At 44.0% G+C, this 16,575-nt stretch overlaps 2 protein-coding genes across 9 annotated transcripts; one reads left to right on the forward strand and one right to left on the reverse strand.

The window, feature by feature from the left end:
* Window positions 1-1,893: 1,893 nt before the first annotated feature.
* On the reverse strand, window positions 1,894-7,322 carry WDR83OS (WD repeat domain 83 opposite strand). Of its 2 annotated transcripts, none has more exons than XM_080991496.1 (4): window positions 7,185-7,322; window positions 5,196-5,301; window positions 3,252-3,349; window positions 1,894-2,109 (listed from the first exon to the last, which is right to left on the reverse strand). In XM_080991496.1, exons 1-4 carry the CDS (start codon window positions 7,232-7,234, stop codon window positions 2,043-2,045), a joined length of 321 nt encoding a protein of 106 aa, XP_080847622.1. In that variant the 5' UTR covers window positions 7,235-7,322; the 3' UTR covers window positions 1,894-2,042. The 2 variants fall into 2 exon arrangements, with proteins under 2 accessions (XP_080847622.1, XP_080847623.1); XM_080991497.1 differs by lacking the exon at window positions 7,185-7,322 and adding an exon at window positions 6,982-7,136.
* WDR83 (WD repeat domain 83) lies at window positions 7,295-15,694 on the forward strand. Of its 7 annotated transcripts, none has more exons than XM_080991491.1 (10): window positions 7,295-7,394; window positions 8,231-8,497; window positions 9,414-9,534; window positions 10,614-10,719; window positions 11,756-11,804; window positions 11,898-12,024; window positions 13,000-13,067; window positions 13,428-13,536; window positions 13,902-14,016; window positions 15,171-15,694. In XM_080991491.1, exons 2-10 carry the CDS (start codon window positions 8,395-8,397, stop codon window positions 15,321-15,323), a joined length of 951 nt encoding a protein of 316 aa, XP_080847617.1. In that variant the 5' UTR covers window positions 7,295-7,394; window positions 8,231-8,394; the 3' UTR covers window positions 15,324-15,694. The 7 variants fall into 7 exon arrangements, with proteins under 7 accessions (XP_080847617.1, XP_080847615.1, XP_080847616.1 ...); XM_080991489.1 differs by having other exon boundaries at window positions 7,326-7,458; XM_080991490.1 differs by lacking the exon at window positions 7,295-7,394 and adding an exon at window positions 7,419-7,533.
* The last annotated feature ends 881 nt before the right edge of the window (window positions 15,695-16,575 follow it).

The following is a 16,575-nucleotide window of genomic DNA, read 5'->3' on the forward strand; positions in this document are numbered from 1 at the left end:
CCCCTCCGGCTGCATTCCGCACCGGCTACGCGGCCTCCGCTCCGCCCCCGGCTCCTGCCCGGCCAGCGCGGAAGCGGGGAATTTCCTGGCACCACTTGCGGAACAGGAAGGCGGAAATGAAAGCAGCGCCGAGCCAAAATAGATCGGGGAGGGGAAGGGAGCGGCGGCGGCGGCGGCGGGGTTTCGACTCTCTTAAAGGCGCAGAAGTCGCGATCGGATGAAAGGGTTTCCAATGTATATTCAAAACAAAGCCGGTGGGCGGGCGTTCACGAATCCACACGATCCTTTCCCGCCCGCTTCCCCAAACACACTCGTCTTTCTGGTCTAAAGAGGTTCTGCCCCAGGTCAACGCGATTTAGAGCGCCGACGCCGTGCGAAGAAAGGAAAACCCATTCCCCCCCCCCCGGCTCGCACCCTCTTGCTTCTAAGCTTTCTTGCCAGTCCCCCGGCTCCGTACAACGCTAGAATTTCCTCCAACGCTTCGAAGATAGCATGGAGTGGGGAGATTGGCGAGGGTAATTTTAGTTGGCTAATCTGAAGTCGCCGCCTTTTGTTGCTGCGTGTACCACTCCTGCTTTTGTACTCTAAACCGCAGAGCGACACTGCACGGAATTGAAGCAGGCGAAGCTTTATCTGCCACGCTAGAGAAAGCTTCGCTTAATTTTTGCCTGGCACGGTTCGGTGATATTAGCAAAGCCAGTTAAAATACGTGACCAACCACAACTTTTTATCAATTTAAAGTGATCGCAAGGGCATCTGTCCTGAGATACTTACCCGAGGGCCTTTCCATCCTTTGTGCAGCGGCACAATTATAAACTATGCAAACCTTTCCCCGTTTCCCATGACTGACAGCCCCTTCAAATTCTCCTGTGATCCCAGCTCCCTACAACAGGCCCTCCCAGGCTGGATTCCCTCCCAGTCTGGGATCACAGCCCCTCTTGCTTGGTATTCCAGCTCTACCACTCCCCCAGACCAGTCAAGCGTCCCCCCTCCTCACAAAGATATGCAGGAGGATTTGTCTGGAAGGCAGAAAGCCTAGAAAAAAATGGGGAGGGGGAAGAGAGCGCCTGAATCAACAGCTGCATCCCATTCCCTGGCACTTAGCCAAAGAGCCTTAAAGCAAATGAGAAGAATAATGCTGCAGTCTTTCCCTTGCTGTTTGATTGTTCTTGTTTTATGTAAAAGGTAATACTAGACTTAATAGTGCAAAATCATTCACTTCATTTACTGCTGCCATCTCATTCTAAACTCAAACTCTAGTACAAATCTGACTAGTCACCCACAAAATATGCATTGCATAAAACAATCCTTTGTTATTGTTTTAAATCCTTTGTTGAATCACATTCATTGTATGTGCAAAAATACACATATACAAACAGGTGCGAGCTGCTCAATGCACTTTTTTTCAGCTGAAGAGCATGGTAAAACTGCTGCAAATAAATCCAAAGATTTTAACATAAAATCAATATTGAGCAAGGTTGCTGCCTCGGACACCTTCAGAATACAGGGCTAGATGTGGGGCGCTGTCTGACGAAATGCCTTTACTGTACAGCACTCCTGCTCTGATTACAGGCTACAGTGGGAAGTTACCTAGCAGTACAGATATGTACAGAAATGAGTTTCCCAAGAGATGATTTCTGTGGTACGCTAATTGGCTTCAGTACTTGATTCTAAAAGCAGATGCTTCTTTTAATTGGTTTGTAAAAGTTGAGGATGTTGTTATTCTGAATAGGAGTATTTCCTTTTTTAACTGGGCAGAAAACCCGAACAGTACAGGAAGTACAGTCAGAGCACACTGTAGATGTTTGGTTGGCTAAGAACTAAACTACAGTTCAAGTGAAATGCATTACGTATTAACACACTAAGCCAAGTTGGCAATGTAGCCAAAGCATCTCTAATAACCATCACTTTATTAATGCAGCAAAATGAGTACTCCCAAGACATGTGCAAATGGATCTGCATTGCCTGAGAAAATAGTCCTCTCTGTTGAGGGCATGCACCTCTGTTTTGCAAGAGGAGCTCTGAAGAGAGGCAATAACCTTTCACCAAGGAGGAGACATGGGTTGTGGGTTTTGCAGATAGGACATCACTACAGCCGAGATAGACAACCTGGAAAGAAGAAAGGAGTTATAATCAGGGCAGGAACGTTAATATTACACCAATAATAGCAATGCAAATAGTAATGTCAACAGAATGAATTACAAATGTGACCAAAGAATCTCAGTGTGTTCAGTGTATTCAAATTAAAAAGTTTATATGGGATGTGTTACTAAGCTTGCTTGGGAACTGTGTATTTGACTTGAGTTTGAACCTGAATGTGTGTCCTGTGTGTGCATCCCTCAGAGACACTGGAGGATTGGGGAATGAGTCTGGTACAAGGGGAACCTCTTTCTGCTGCAGCCGCTAGCTCAATTCCCAAAGAACGAACAGCCAGCCACAGATAGAGCTGGCTCAGAAAATTAGCACCATAGCCATATTAAAGTGAGCTAGCATGTACATTAGGATCCTTGGGATCAGGGATGTGAAGCCTGTAGTCTATCAATATCTGGAGGACTACAACTTTATAAACATCCCTGACCACTAGCCATGCTAGTTGGGGCTGATGTGGCTTAGAACCCAACATCTGGAGAGCCCCAGCCCCCCAGCCCTAGCCTGGCAAGTGAAGCAACACTTCAAGGTTTCTGGGAAGTAAATCACTTAATCAGAAAGAATGGAACTCATTAAGAAAAAGGCAGAATAAATATTTATCTGTGAATACGTTATTACAAGGTCTGAATGATTAAGGCTACCCCAAAATGAGGTTGAATAGATTAGGAGGAAAAGGAAGAAGTATTGTTACTAATGATTAATCTGCTGAGACAAGCAGCAAAAGTGTGGTAGGTTAAATATAACTAGAGAAATTAGCCCAGACTGGATTTGGGCATGGGGGAGACTGGATTAGTTATATCCAAGAGCTCCATTGTGGGTATTCAAGGTGCCAGGCCACTCATTTTCATTCCAATGAAGGGATCCTCAGGGTGGGGCTTGCCTTGAGCTTTATAATCTTTCAGAGCAATAGTTTCTGGGCAAGAGATGCTGGTTGAAGTTTCCACACAAGTGCTGTACCCTTAACTTTCCATGGGCAACTGCATACTGTTTGTGGCAAAGGGAAAGCAGCTGTGTGCTTCTCGTCTCAAAGTAGACTTGGCAGCAGTAAGAAATTAACACAGGATTCAGTGAAAGGCTGAAAGAAGTAAAAGAACCTGACTCACATGAAGCTGCTCATCATCTGTTTGGTATCTTCTGAACTCCGAGAATTGGCAAAGCTGATGAATGAACAGTAGACAGCAATCCAGGCACACCACTTTAGCTGCAAACAGCACAGAGTAATGTAGTGAAAGCTTTAATGAAGTCTCAAGGATTAAGCAATACTATTTATTCCTTAGTAAAAGTGTAAAACCATGATAAGCACTCTGCCTTGTTTCTTTACTCAATTCATAGGAAACTTCCTTACGGTGAGTCAGACTATTGCTCCGTCTAGCTCAGTATTGTCTACAATGATTGACAATGACTCTCCAGGGTTTCAGGTAGGGGACACTTCAGTCCCTACCTCAGGGATGGAACTTGGGAGAAAAGTAGAAGTTCTGTTACTGAGCTTACGACCCTTCCCCTTGAGGAATTGTCTTCAGTTTTAAAGACATGAAGCTCATTCAAAGTAAATGGACACGCTAATAATAAAATATATTTGATTTCCAGGGAACTATGAAATTAAAGTCATATTAATGCATTCAGACCTCTCAAATGATAGCACATTGTCCATGGGCATTTCAAATACCTAGAGTGTTCACCTATATAATATAAACTCAAAACTAACTACAAAAGAGCCAGCTTTTGTAATTTTGTGTCAGAAAAAACCAATGTTAGTTGTGAATCGGAACTGTGCAACATACAAGAAAGATCAAGAATAAGAGTCGGAAAGTCCCTTTAGTTCGGGGGTCAGCAACCTTTTTCAGCCGTGGGCCGTTCCACCGTCCCTCAGACCATGTGGGGGGCTGGACTTTATTTTGAAAAAAACAACACAAAAACAAACGAATTCCTATGTCCCACAAATAACCCAGAGATGCATTTTAAATAAAAGCACACATTCTACTCATGTAAAATCATGCTGATTCCTGGACCGTCCGTGGGCTGGATTGAGAAGGCGACAGGGCCGCATCCGGCCTACCCCTGCTTTAGTTCAACGTTTTGTTAGTAAACACAATCAAATGGAAATTTAAGTCATTTACTGGCCATTTTTAAGGTTCAAAGACACAGATATTACCATACAGATCTCAATATATTGTTACAGAGTAAGTCTTTCTGTATTTTTTTCATTAAATGCTATCATTCGTAAAAGTCTTAATGAAAAATAAAATGCTCTTTAAATTAATATAATATGTATATACATTGTCATAAGATTTTATCCTTTTCTGGATGAACTATAAGCATCTGTTAATATTAGCATAGATTTGACATACCATATACTTAAATGGGTGCTTTAATTTGGAGTTTATGGTTGAATCACATTGTAATTGTTACAATTATTACAATTATTAACTAATGCCATTGTTCAATGACTTGATATCATTTCAGACTCTTATTCTACAATTGACAGGTGCTATTACCTCTCTTATCTAGAAGAAAAGTGAAGCACTCTGACTCAGAGATCTTTATAAGTAATTGCAAATTAGACTCTATAGCTAACATGAATTGAAACATCATGAAATCATTATTTACTCTCAACATTCAACTGATTCATCAGCCTTTGGGGCCCAATAAATGTTCATCATCTGTGCACTATTCTCTTATCTGACTATTGCGAAGAACTGTTTAGCAGTTGGGTAGCATTCCTTGGAGAGACTAAAATAGCAGGGAAATAGGGAAGGTTTAAGCACAGGAATATTATGCAGTTAATCCGACAGAAAGAAGGAAAAGAAGCTGTGTCATTTACTACTAGAATAAGATGCTCAATCCAGGTCTGTTAGGCACATTAAACTAACCTGGGGTTGTTGATGAGAGATTACCTTCCAGAGATTATATGGTTTTCAAAATTATACAATCCAACAGCAGTGTAATAATTACAAGACAACAAGCAGCTGGTAGAATCTTGTGCTTAATTTGCTCAGCTAATGTTCTGCATGTCCTGAAGTCAAAAGGCCAAGCACTGCAATACTCACCTTCAGCATCAAGCCACACATACTGAAAATCATTCCCAGTAGATTCATGTAGTCTGGTGTGGGGTCTTCCAGGGTAGGGTTATTCTCTGTGGATGGAGGTTTGTATCTATAAAGTAAAAAATCCCATTATGGTGGAAAGAAAACATTTTAAATTATGCTTGAAAATAAAACATTAGCTTTATCCACCACCATATCAAAATAAGGAGTAAGACATCAATGGGAGTTTCTCTGCTGCTAATAAGGCTTCGTGCAGCTTCAAGCCAACATGCCTGGAGTTGTTTAGGTGTGGGGAACCTTTAGTCCTCCACATGTTCCTGAAGTACAACTCCTATCAGCTCCAGCAAGCATGGTCAATGGCCAGGGATAAAGGGAGTAATATTTAAGTAACATCTGGAGGCCAAACATTTTCTGAACATGCTCTAGTGTCTGTGGAAAAAGAAATGGTGCTAGTCTCCAAAACTGTTCTCTCACAGTTCAGGAAAAACATCTCTCCTAAAGGTTACTCAGTCACATCTTTCTAGATTATCCAAGCACTCATATTACATGACTTTGTTGTGAAAATTATATATTGTACTTCTGTATGCTGCAAGGATGAGTGCTTTCTATATACCCATGAAATCATTAGTGACCAGCAACACAAACTGCTAATACTATTTTGTTAACTTTTAAAAACTTTGTTTTATAAAAAAGTTGTAACTGCCCTGTGTTTCTTGGCATGTTCATGTGTCCGTTTTAAAAAAGTGATGGATATGTGTTGGGGAAGGTTTCTAGCTAAGTGACAGCACACATGCTTTGTATACTTCGGGTGGAGTTCAATGTAGTGCTAAGTAGGCTATATGCATGTACAACATGAGGTCTGCTCATGCAACAATACTCCCCCCTGCCCCCCAATGCTGTTCTGGGGGTCCACCCAATCATCCAGTGCATATTTAGGGGGTGGGGTGAGTATATGGTTGGGAAGTCCTGCTGCATATGCGGACTTCATTCTGTACACGCAACAACACTGTTAAATCCTGCCCCAAACGTCTCCAGGTCAATATACAGAGCAAGATATGCCAAGTGTAAGTGCCTATGAGCAAGGTCACCCTGCACACTACAGCAACAGCTCACCACTTTCTTTGTTTCAGAAGCATTTTTTAAACTCTGTGCAAGTCACTGCTGCAACGCTGAAGCGTCCCTGTTTCTGTTTTGAGCACCTATATGCAGTAAGACACACACAGAGAGAGAGAGGACCGGATTGAGGTTTGAGGAGGCCCTAAGCTGCTGAAGGTAATGGGGCCCTTTATATGTCCAGCTGTCCTTTGTCAACAACAAAGTGTTGCTCTTTTTTGTGTTGCTTATATGCTATATGGTAATTTATGGACCTAATAGGTATCTAAAGCCATTTGCACATAACAAAATATGTATTTTATCAAAGTAATTATTGAACTGAAATACAATTAAGAAGAAGTATATATTTTGGAAATGTACATCCAGGTTTTTTCCCTTTATTTTTGGGGGGGCCCCCAAGAGAATGGGGCCCTAAGCTGTAGCTTGTTAGCTTATACGTAAATCCGGCACTGCACACGCGTGCGCACACATATACCCCCCGTAAGTGTGGACTGGTGGCCACACTATTCTCTTTGAACCAGGACTTGCAGTTGGGGCACATTTTGATCATCACCAGTCAGCCAACACTAGCCATCTCTGTCCCTGAGTCTCCCTCTGCTGCAGTTTCCCCCATGAAAAGTTCCCCCTATTGCCCAGTCCGGTGGCTATTAGGAAAGGCCGCCCCTCTCTCTCTCGCCCTCCGCCTTGCGTTGCCATGGCGACCCCATTGCCAGTCCCGCGCTACAGCGAGGGGTGACGTCTCAGCGCACCCTTTAGCATCACATGCCACTCCCCCGGCTCAATCTTTCCGTGCCAAAGGTCGCCCCGCTCGCGCCCTCTCCGTGGCTTTGCCCAGGCAGCTCACCCGCCCCCCCCCGCCCACGGCCCCCCGCCGCTGACCTGAGAACGCGATTTGGCCGCCGCGGGTCCATTACGTTGTTACCGGCCATCCTGCACCGCCTCTGGCTAACTCCGAGTAGCGCCCCCACCCCTCGGCCGCCGCCGCTACACCAACTTCCGGTTCCTTTCAGTGGCGCAAGGGGGACAATTAAGAGTGTAACACCCCGGAGTTCAAACCTTCTGGTTCCGGTCATCAGTCCCGAGGCCGCAGTATTTGGAGACGGTTTAGCGGATTAATCTTCCGTGGGGAGATGCTATGGGTTGTTCAATTGAGGTAAAGAACCTTCGGGTTTTTTTTCCTACCAGGGTGGGGAAATCCACGCTGCGAATGGGCGGAACTAAAGATGAGGTAGCTGTGCACCGAGGGGAGCGAATTGGAGGGCTGCGCTGTGTTCCTCATTCAATCTTCCTCCTTCCCATAATAAAATCTGGTTTTCAATTGGCAGTTAAACGTTTGAGGGAAGCTATAAGAGGTGCTAAGTCGTTTTTCAGTCATGTTGAGTATCCTTCCGAATGGGAAGTCTGCGCATGTTTGATTCCTGGTTGTGGTCTGAAGGGACATGGCTGAAACGAAGCAGGTTTGGGTCTGTTCAGTGACCGCCCCGGAACCACATGTAGAAGAAAGGCGGGATATAAATTTAAGAAAATAAGTAAATCCAGCTATATAGGCAAGGTACTGTACAGGATAATACAGAATTCCTCAAAAATGGCTACCATAGGATAAGAATTAGATTGAGAAGAGCATCAGGGAGTAGTAGAAAGAGTTCTCTGGTGGTTTTCTGCAAGTTTAAAGAACTGTAGGTGTGCTACAGGGTTTGCTATGTAAAGATAACTTTTAACTGGTTTGGAAAGAGAAGGATTTCTAGAGGGTTGATAGAAACTTGTAAAATAAGATAAGCAAGGCTACATGGCATAGGTGATTTGCCTTTGCCAATTTTCTTTCTGGAGAAAAAAATGGTCTTTACCATTGTGAAGAAACTGGTAGCTTGAGTGGCTGTTGCAGCTGGGACCTGATTTCTCTGTATGCCTGTGTCGTTTTGTAACAGGGTGGTATTCCAAATGGAAGAAAAATCCCAGACGCAGGGCAATCCTAACACATCACATCAATCCACTTTGGAGTTTTCGTAGAACTTGAGAATTTGCTGTCAAGTTACAGCTGTTGCATCCAGTATAGAAGAATCCTCATATAGCACGCCTGCTTGTCTTCATCATGGCCTTTCCAGAGCCAAAACTGAAGAAGCCTGAGTTGCCAAAGAAACTTCTGGGCACACTGGAATGTAAACAGGGAGCTGTCAGGGCAGTGAGGTTCAATGGTAAGTGCATCCTTGATCTTATAACATGGTGTTGAATTTTTAGAACCAGAGAAACAAAGCAGAGTCTAGTGTGTGATTTACAATTTTTAGAGGTGAAGTTGTGGTAGCCTGTTGCAGTTAAACCAGCAAGGAGTCTTGTGACGCCTTAGTTATTGCAGGTGTGGGGATGCTGTGACCTTCTGGATGTTCCTGGACTACAACTCCCATCATCCCTGATTGTTGGCTGGGGCTGGTGGGAGTTGGAATTCAGTAACAGTTGGAGGGTCACAGCTTCTCCTCTTTTGCCTTAAAGAACAACAAATTTTATTACGGCGTAAGTCGTTGAAAACAACATTCATCAGATGCATGAAGTGCAATCCTCAGTTACCTGGTATATATACATAGAAGAGTGCAAAGGGGGAAAACCCAAAAGTTGGAGCTGAATAGCAATGCATTGTATAAATTATTAGGGCAGTGTTCAACTAAGGGTTTGTGCTAGTGCAAGGATTAACACTAGCACAGTGGGATTTCCCCTTCTTCTACACTGTATGCCCTGTGCCATCCCCAAATCCGCTCTGGAGGGTTGGGGTTGGGGAGAAACCTAGAACAGATTTAGGGGGGGCGGGGAAGAAGGGAGAGAGAGAATATTCCATTGCTCAAGAGGAAATCCTTGCACTGATGGAACATTCAGCTTAGTGCTATGTTGAATATAATCCTTAGTGATTCACGAGCTAAAGAAAATAATGATTGGGGGAAGGTGTCTATACCGTGGTTATAGGTTTCTTGCTCAGGGAGAAAATTTGTGCCTGCAGCAGGAATAGTGGAACCTGTGTAGCACATGCAGAAAATAGGAAAGGCAAATCTGTCAGGAACACTGCTGAAGAGTGTTGCATTGGATACTGTTCAATAAGTTTTTCCTCTCCCATCCCCCCTGCAGTGGATGGAAATTATTGTCTCACCTGTGGCAGTGACAAATCACTTAAGCTCTGGAACCCCCTCAAAGGCACTCTCCTTAAGACTTACAGCGGCCATGGCTATGAGGTTCTGGATGCAGCAGGGTAAGAACTGGGAAGAGGGAGCCACTCTTTTGGAAAAAAAGATTTTGTGGTGAAATACCACCAGAAATTTTGAGATGGTATGCCCTTTTAAAATGTGGCTCTTTTGGGGGGGAGGGTTATTGGGTTGTTGTTTTTATTTCGATTATAAATATTGTGGTTTTATATTTTGACTTCTGTGAACCACCCTGAGACCTCCAGGTATAGGGTAGTACAGTGGTACCTTGGTTTGCATACGTCTTGGTTTTGGATTACAAACACGTCAAACCCAGAAGTGCGTGTCCCGGTTTGCAACCTTTTTTTGGATTACAACCCATTTCTTTTGGATTACGAAGAATTTTTTTTTTTGAGGCCCCATTGGCGAAAGCGCGCCTTGGGTTACAACCTGTTTTGGTTTACAAACGGACCTCTGGAACGGATTATGGTTGTAAACCAAGGTACCACTGTATATAAAACCAATCAATCAATAATAATAATAAAAACTGGCTGGAAAGCAGGTGGGTCACTGGTCAGAACTTTTGTGGTCTATGCCTTGTCTACTTTTCTACTGGAGTTGTGAGCAGGGCAAAGTAGAGTTTTAAAAATTGCTTGGTAAACAAATTAAATCCTCTGACCTGCCTGTGTTGCATAAATTTAACTTTTAATGTTATACAATACAGCTGGAAAACAAATAATTTATAAAATTCATAATCAAAAGAAACAGATATGGATGAATAACATTTTTACATTCCAGAAAGAAAGAAAAATCAATTTCTCCATGAAGCTATCAGTTGTATATTAAACCAATTTAAATGAATTGTCTAAATATGCAAAACTTGAACCTGCTAACTGTTGGGAGAAAACCTGTAAATAGCATAGTAATACTGTCCCACTACCCAGCCAGTGATAATAGGATATCCTATTCAGTCCCTGCTCCATACATTTGAACCCATCTTTAATGTCCTAAGGTTTGAAACTTAGCTTTTGAAAAATTAAATCTGACATTCTTAATACAGTAAGAATACAGTAATTCAGGGAGTTGCACATACAGGAAGCAATCAGGATGCTTTCCCCATCATTATCTGTCTCTATCCACTCTGCAGATCATTTGATAACAGCCAGCTTTGTTCATGTGGTGCAGACAAGACAGTAGTGTTGTGGGATGTTGCCACAGGTCAAGTGATTCGCAAGTTCCGTGGCCATGCAGGGGTAAGACCTCTTCTGTCCTTTGTCCCTTCCAAGAAAATGGAACAGAGTAACTTCCCTGGATCAGACCAATCTAGTCTAGCATCCTTTTCACCACAGTGGCCAATCTGAAATCTCACAAGCTGGGTATGAGAGCTTTTGTTTCTCAGTGGCCGGTACTCAAAATCATGCTGCCTCTGATTTTGGAAGGCTGTAATGTATAGCTGTTATGACTAGTAGCCATTGATAGCTTTATCCTCCATTACTTTGTTCAGTTCCCTTTCTAAGCCATTTATGTTGGTTGTCATTGCCACATCTTGTGGCAGTGAATTCCATGGTTTAACTATGTGCTGTGTTAAGAAATACTTCCTTTTGACTGTCCTGAATCTTCCACCACTTTCATTGGATCACCCCAGGTTATAATGCTATATGACAGGGAGAAAAGGTCTGTGTCCACTTTTTCTGTACCCTGTATAATTTTATATAATATACTGCTATCATGTGTGTGCATCCTACTTACTCACCTTTTTTCCTAAACTAAAAAGCACCAAATACTGCAATCTTTCTGCATAGGTGAGTTTCTTCACCCACCTGATCATTTTGCTTGCCCTTTTCTGCACATGATTCAAATATCCAGCTTTATGCACATAAGAAGGTGAATTCTTCTGAGCTTCCACTGGGGGATGACGGTAGAAATGTATCCTGCCTCACAGTGACTGGATAATGTCTGCAGTTTTGTCTATTTGGCATCTAAAAAGCTGTGCAGTAGAAAATACTATTGACACATTAGATACTACAGTAGGAGGAAGTTTATGAGAAGTGTCAAAATATTGCATTCTGGCTACAAGACTACATTGGATGTTTGGCTTGTGGGGTGGAAATAGTAACGAAGAGAGAGCTTTGTAGAAGTTCAAGGAGTTCAAAGAGTTGAGGTACTTTGTGTAGAAATGTGGCAGGAATGGGAACAGAGAATGTAATCCTTCTATGCTTGAATCTGTTAAACCAGTCGGACAATAGTCATTGCTTATTTCATTCTCTTCTCTCTATCCTCATCTGGCAGAAAGTAAACTGTGTCCAGTTCAATGAAGAGGCAACTGTGATCCTTTCAGGTAAGGAATACTTTTCTTCTCACTCTGCTTCACTGTTAATCCCAGAGAACTCATTTTAGGCTGTACTCAATAGACATCTTTGCTCTCTTGCAGGTGCCATTGACTCCAGTGTCCGCTGCTGGGATTGCCGCTCACGCAGACCAGATCCCATCCAAATCCTGGATGAGGCCAAGGATGGCATTTCCAGTCTGAAGGTGTCAGACCATGAAATCCTTACAGGGTAAGGAAAGGTGGAGTGAAGTTAGAGCTGGAGAGGGCAAATTCCCTGCCATGCGAAGTCCATGCTGGACCTTGGGATCTGTTAAGGGCTTCCCGACCCATCCAGGTGTGTTTTATCCCTCTACTCATCTGCAATGGATTGAAAGAAGCAGATTGAGGAAGCCCTATGGCCGCATTGGCATTCCAAAATACAGTGTATGGCCACTGATATTGTTTTGTTATTTATAATTATTATAAATATAAAACTTTTAAACATTATATTCTATGCTGTTCTTATAAAGCTGGTGTTTTGCATTACAGTGGTGCCCCGCAAGAAGAATGCCTCGCAAGACGGAAAACACGCTAGACGAAAGGGTTTTCCGTTTTTGAGTTGCTTCGCAGGACGAATTTCCCTATGGGCTTGCTTTGCAAGACGAAAATGTCTTGCGAGTCTTGATATTTTTTTTCGCTCCCCCCCCCTTTTTCTAAGCCGCTAAGCCGCTAAGCCTTTAATAGCCGCTAAACCGCTAATAGCGCTAAGCCGCTAAGCCGCTAATAGGGTTGCTTCGCAAGACAAAAAAACCGCTAGACGAAGACACTCGCGGAACGGATTAATTTTGTCTTGCGAGGCACCACTGTACCAGCATTTGACAATTCTTGTCTGACCAATTGATCAGATTCTTTTTGGACTAATAAAAAGCCCAATCCTAAAGTCACACAGCTGTGTAGATCCATACTCTGTAGTATCCTCTCATTTCTAAACTTTCATCAGAAACGAAGAAATATTTTCAGTGTTTGCTCCAAAAGGGAGAAAGTTAGTTTCAAAAGAATACAAGCATATAGGGAATCCTGTCCCACAACTTGAGTTCCATGGTTTGAAAACAACGAATGTTGAAAGGGCACCCTTTGAGACCTCAGGGTCGTCCGCCAATGTGCTTGCTGAGTGCCACCCTCCTGCTGCCAGCTAATTTCCACTGCCCCCTTTTTTATTTTTCAGTTCTGTGGATGGGCGTGTCCGTCGCTATGACCTCCGTGCTGGGGAGCTCTACTCAGATTACATTGGAAGTGAGTGTTGCTTACAGACTTGTTGACAGTTTGGTATGATGAGAGACAATTTTCAGGGTGATGGTTCCTGTTGCATTTCCTTTGCCTCCCTCACCTGTATTCCCCTGCCTCTTCTCTTTAGTTGATGCCTCTCAGGTCCAGACCGAAGGGACCCTGCCACATCTTGTATCATGTCCGACACTGACTCATTCTAGGCAGTGGGTAGACTTGATCTCTGCAAGCTACTGTTCCTTCCTTCCTTCCTAATTTGTAGCCCTGAAGAAACTCCTAAGAACAAGTTCTGATGGGGATTGCCCAGAATCTTGCACTTTTTTGTTTCTTGATGCAATCAAACCCAACACTGCCATATTTTCATTATAGGTCCCATCACCTGCGTGTGTTTCAGCAAAGATGGGCAATGTACCCTGGCTGCTAGCTTGGATTCTACTCTGCGTTTGCTGGACAAGGATACGGGTGAACTACTGGGAGAGTAAGCAATGCAGTTATTTAGTCCTGTCATTAAAGCTTGCCCTACCCCACCCTGTTGTCGACAGACAATAGCAGCTCAAAAGAGTGGCTGTTCTTCAGCATTTGGGTGCAGCCAATCCAGTGTTTAAGTGTATGAGGCTTCCATGTAAAAGAACCTAGTGGACTAGAGAAATTTTTATACATTGAATCAGAGCCACAGTCAGTCTGCTTTGAACTCTGGTGATGCTGGGCTTTCATTATCCTCCATCTACCTTGTCAGGGACTAGTAACAACCATAGGTGGACTTATGGGGGGAAAGCCTGACTGAAAAAAGCAGAAATATTCTCCTCTTTCTCATCTCATCCCCCCCCCCCATGACACCTCTAGATATACAGGCCACAAGAATGTAACCTATAAGATGGACTGCTGCATGAGCGAGAGGGACACTCATGTCGGGAGCTGCTCTGAGGATGGGAAGGTGTACTTCTGGGACCTGGTGGAGGTGAGCAGAATGACCTGGGAAAATGGAGAGGTTCCTTCTTAGGCGGTCATGTAACTTACCAGTGCTTCATGGGAGTTGAGCCACAGATACTGTGTGTGGGGGGGGGGTGCAGTTTGGGGGGCTTGAATTCCATTTGGTTGGATAAGGCAACATTTAACCTTGGAGAACAAAGCATGAAGCCTTCTCTCCAAATTGTTGGTGGTCAGCAGAGATTTCAGCTCAGTGCCTTAATTGCTGACAGTAATCATAGCTGTTTTTTGTATGACCTAGTTGCCTGAATATGACCACTAAGAACATAGGCAGAGGAATTAATGCATAGCATTTTCCAATCTATGTGTTAAACGAACAGTTAAAGCAGTGGTTTTCAGCCAGTGTGCCGTGGCACCCTGGGGTGCTTTGAATGATGGTCAGGGGTGCCGTGGGCAACAGTGGCCTCTGTCCCTCTTTCCTTCCCTCCCTCCCTCTGGTGCCCTCGTGTCTCTGCCTCCTAAAGGCTTGCAGAGTTATTTATTGCAGCAGCCCTGGCTACAAGCTCCCCAGGCGAATGGTGCTTCTGGGGCTGGTCAGGGAGGATCAAGGGGGCAGCTCAGAGACCAGGGGAGGCAGCTGCAGCTGCTCAGAGGACTCCCAAGGACAGGCAATTGCAAAGGAGGCTGAGGGAGCACCTGCACAAGGAAGGGTGTTTGAAAAAGCGTGAAAAGCTGCCAGCTCGGCAGGCAAGGGGTGACATAACTGGGCTCCTGAGCCCCACAGAGGTGCCACAGAACGAATGTAGTTGGTCAAGGGAGCCATGGACTCAAAAACATTGAAAATCTCTGAGTTAAAGTGTTACGTAGACCACTATCACTTATCTGAAGTTTATGGGAGGAAGCGCTTTTGATGCAACTGTATTGGTTCAAAGCTAAATACAAGATTTGCTTCCTCATGACCATTGAGGATCAGGTACAGTTTGCATGCTTTCCACTGCAAGGCATTTCTTCTCTTTCCTCTCTTGAACTTGGACTGTCCCTTTCTCATATTGATCATTCAGCACAAGAGGTGGTGCTTGAAAAGCAGATGCAATTCTGAACTCCAGCCCATGTCTAGCTGCCCAAGTGTTAGGAGTATGTTATCTCTACCCTTATCTTCATTATTCTTCTCTCTCCTCTTCACAGGGGTCCCTTGCCCTGAGCTTGCCTGTGAGCAAGACTGCAGTTCAGTCTCTGTCCTTCCACCCAACTGAGTCTTGCTTGCTCACTGCTGCAGAGGGCCGTGTGCAGTTTTGGAGGGAGGAGTCGTACGTGGCTGAGGAAGGGGAACCAGCCTGATGGTCCCTGTCCTGGCTTGAGTGGAGGACCGAAGCTGCAAGGAGATGGAACTCTCAGCCATACGTCTCTTCAGAAGCACAGTACTGTTTCCACTGCCTTCGGGAAGGTGTGCAACACTGGACTCCCCTGCTCTTTGGAATCACACTTTGCAACTGGTGCTTGTAACACCTACTTACAATTTCTCAGTTCCATACCAGTTTCCAGAGGGATGGTCATGTTAGTCTCTCTCCCTCAACCATCAGCAGGTTTCTGTTTTATAAGTACTCTCATCTTTCAACATTAATACCTGAGTTGATTGTTCTCCTTCCCCACCCCCCAAAAGACTGTATTGCTTTACTGAAAACTAAGTAAAATTAAGTTGTTTTTCAGAATGGTCATTTGCCTAAGGCCACTTAGTGGGCTTCATGGCCTTGCAGGTAGGGATCTAAGCCTGAGTTGCTCACATTCAGCCCCAAAACTGAAGTCACTGCTCTACATTGGCTCTCGTGTACTTCAGCATAAATACTATATAAGGAGGCCAGACTGGAATGCAGTAGTCACCAGTCACACAACTGGACAGCTCAGTGCACTGCATCACACCACATCCTGGTAGGAACCTCCTGGCGCAAGTTTAGCCACATTGTTCAAACCGGCTTTACCGGTCTGGGAAACAAAAATTGCCTGTAGCTGTGTTGATGTCTAATATCAATGAGAAAAACATAAAGCATGCTGGGACACGAGAGTAGGCCTAAGTGCCAAACAGAGACATTTTAAAGAGCTTACTACAAACAGTAGGCAGATCCAGTGGTTGGAGCCCTGCTTGCCACACTGTTGCTCTAAGAGTGCTTAGGTGTCTAGGAGTTAGGCAGCACTTCCTTCCACTTTCCTGATATTTCCTGATAATTTTTGTGTTTCATGTGATCAACAGCTATTTACTTTCACGAAACTAATGCCCAAACTGCACAACATGTAAGGAGATCACCTAAGAGGTACATGGCGGAGTAGTGACCAGATATTTCTGAAGTCACAACTCTATTGTTTTACACTGGTACCACTAGTTATGAACTTAATTCATTCTGGAGGTCCGTTCTTAACCTGAAACTGTTCTTAACTAGAGGCGTGCTTTTGCTAATGGGGCCTCTTGCTGCCACAGGTACACGATTTCCGTTCTCATCCTGGGGCAAAGTTTTCAACTCGAGGTAACTCTTCCACGTTAGTGGAGTTTGTAACCTGAGGCATTTGTAACTCGAGGTACCATTGTATTGTGTTTGCT

Source organism: Podarcis pityusensis (assembly GCF_964106645.2).
Source record: "Podarcis pityusensis genome assembly, chromosome: 2".
Taxonomy (NCBI): Eukaryota; Metazoa; Chordata; class Lepidosauria; order Squamata; family Lacertidae; genus Podarcis; species Podarcis pityusensis.

Coding starts and splice junctions, on each gene's coding strand:
- WDR83OS (XM_080991496.1), bottom strand. CDS start 7,234: ATGGCCGGTAACAACGTAATGGACCCGCGGCGGCCAAATCGCGTTCTC. Junction 5,302..7,184: donor CGGCCAAATCGCGTTCTCAG/GTCAGCGGCGGG, acceptor TTTACTTTATAG/ATACAAACCTCCATCCACAG. Junction 2,110..3,251: donor CAGATGATGAGCAGCTTCAT/GTGAGTCAGGTT, acceptor TCTTCTTTCCAG/GTTGTCTATCTCGGCTGTAG.
- WDR83 (XM_080991491.1), top strand. CDS start 8,395: ATGGCCTTTCCAGAGCCAAAACTGAAGAAGCCTGAGTTGCCAAAGAAA. Junction 9,535..10,613: donor GAGGTTCTGGATGCAGCAGG/GTAAGAACTGGG, acceptor TCCACTCTGCAG/ATCATTTGATAACAGCCAGC. Junction 12,025..12,999: donor GACCATGAAATCCTTACAGG/GTAAGGAAAGGT, acceptor TTTATTTTTCAG/TTCTGTGGATGGGCGTGTCC.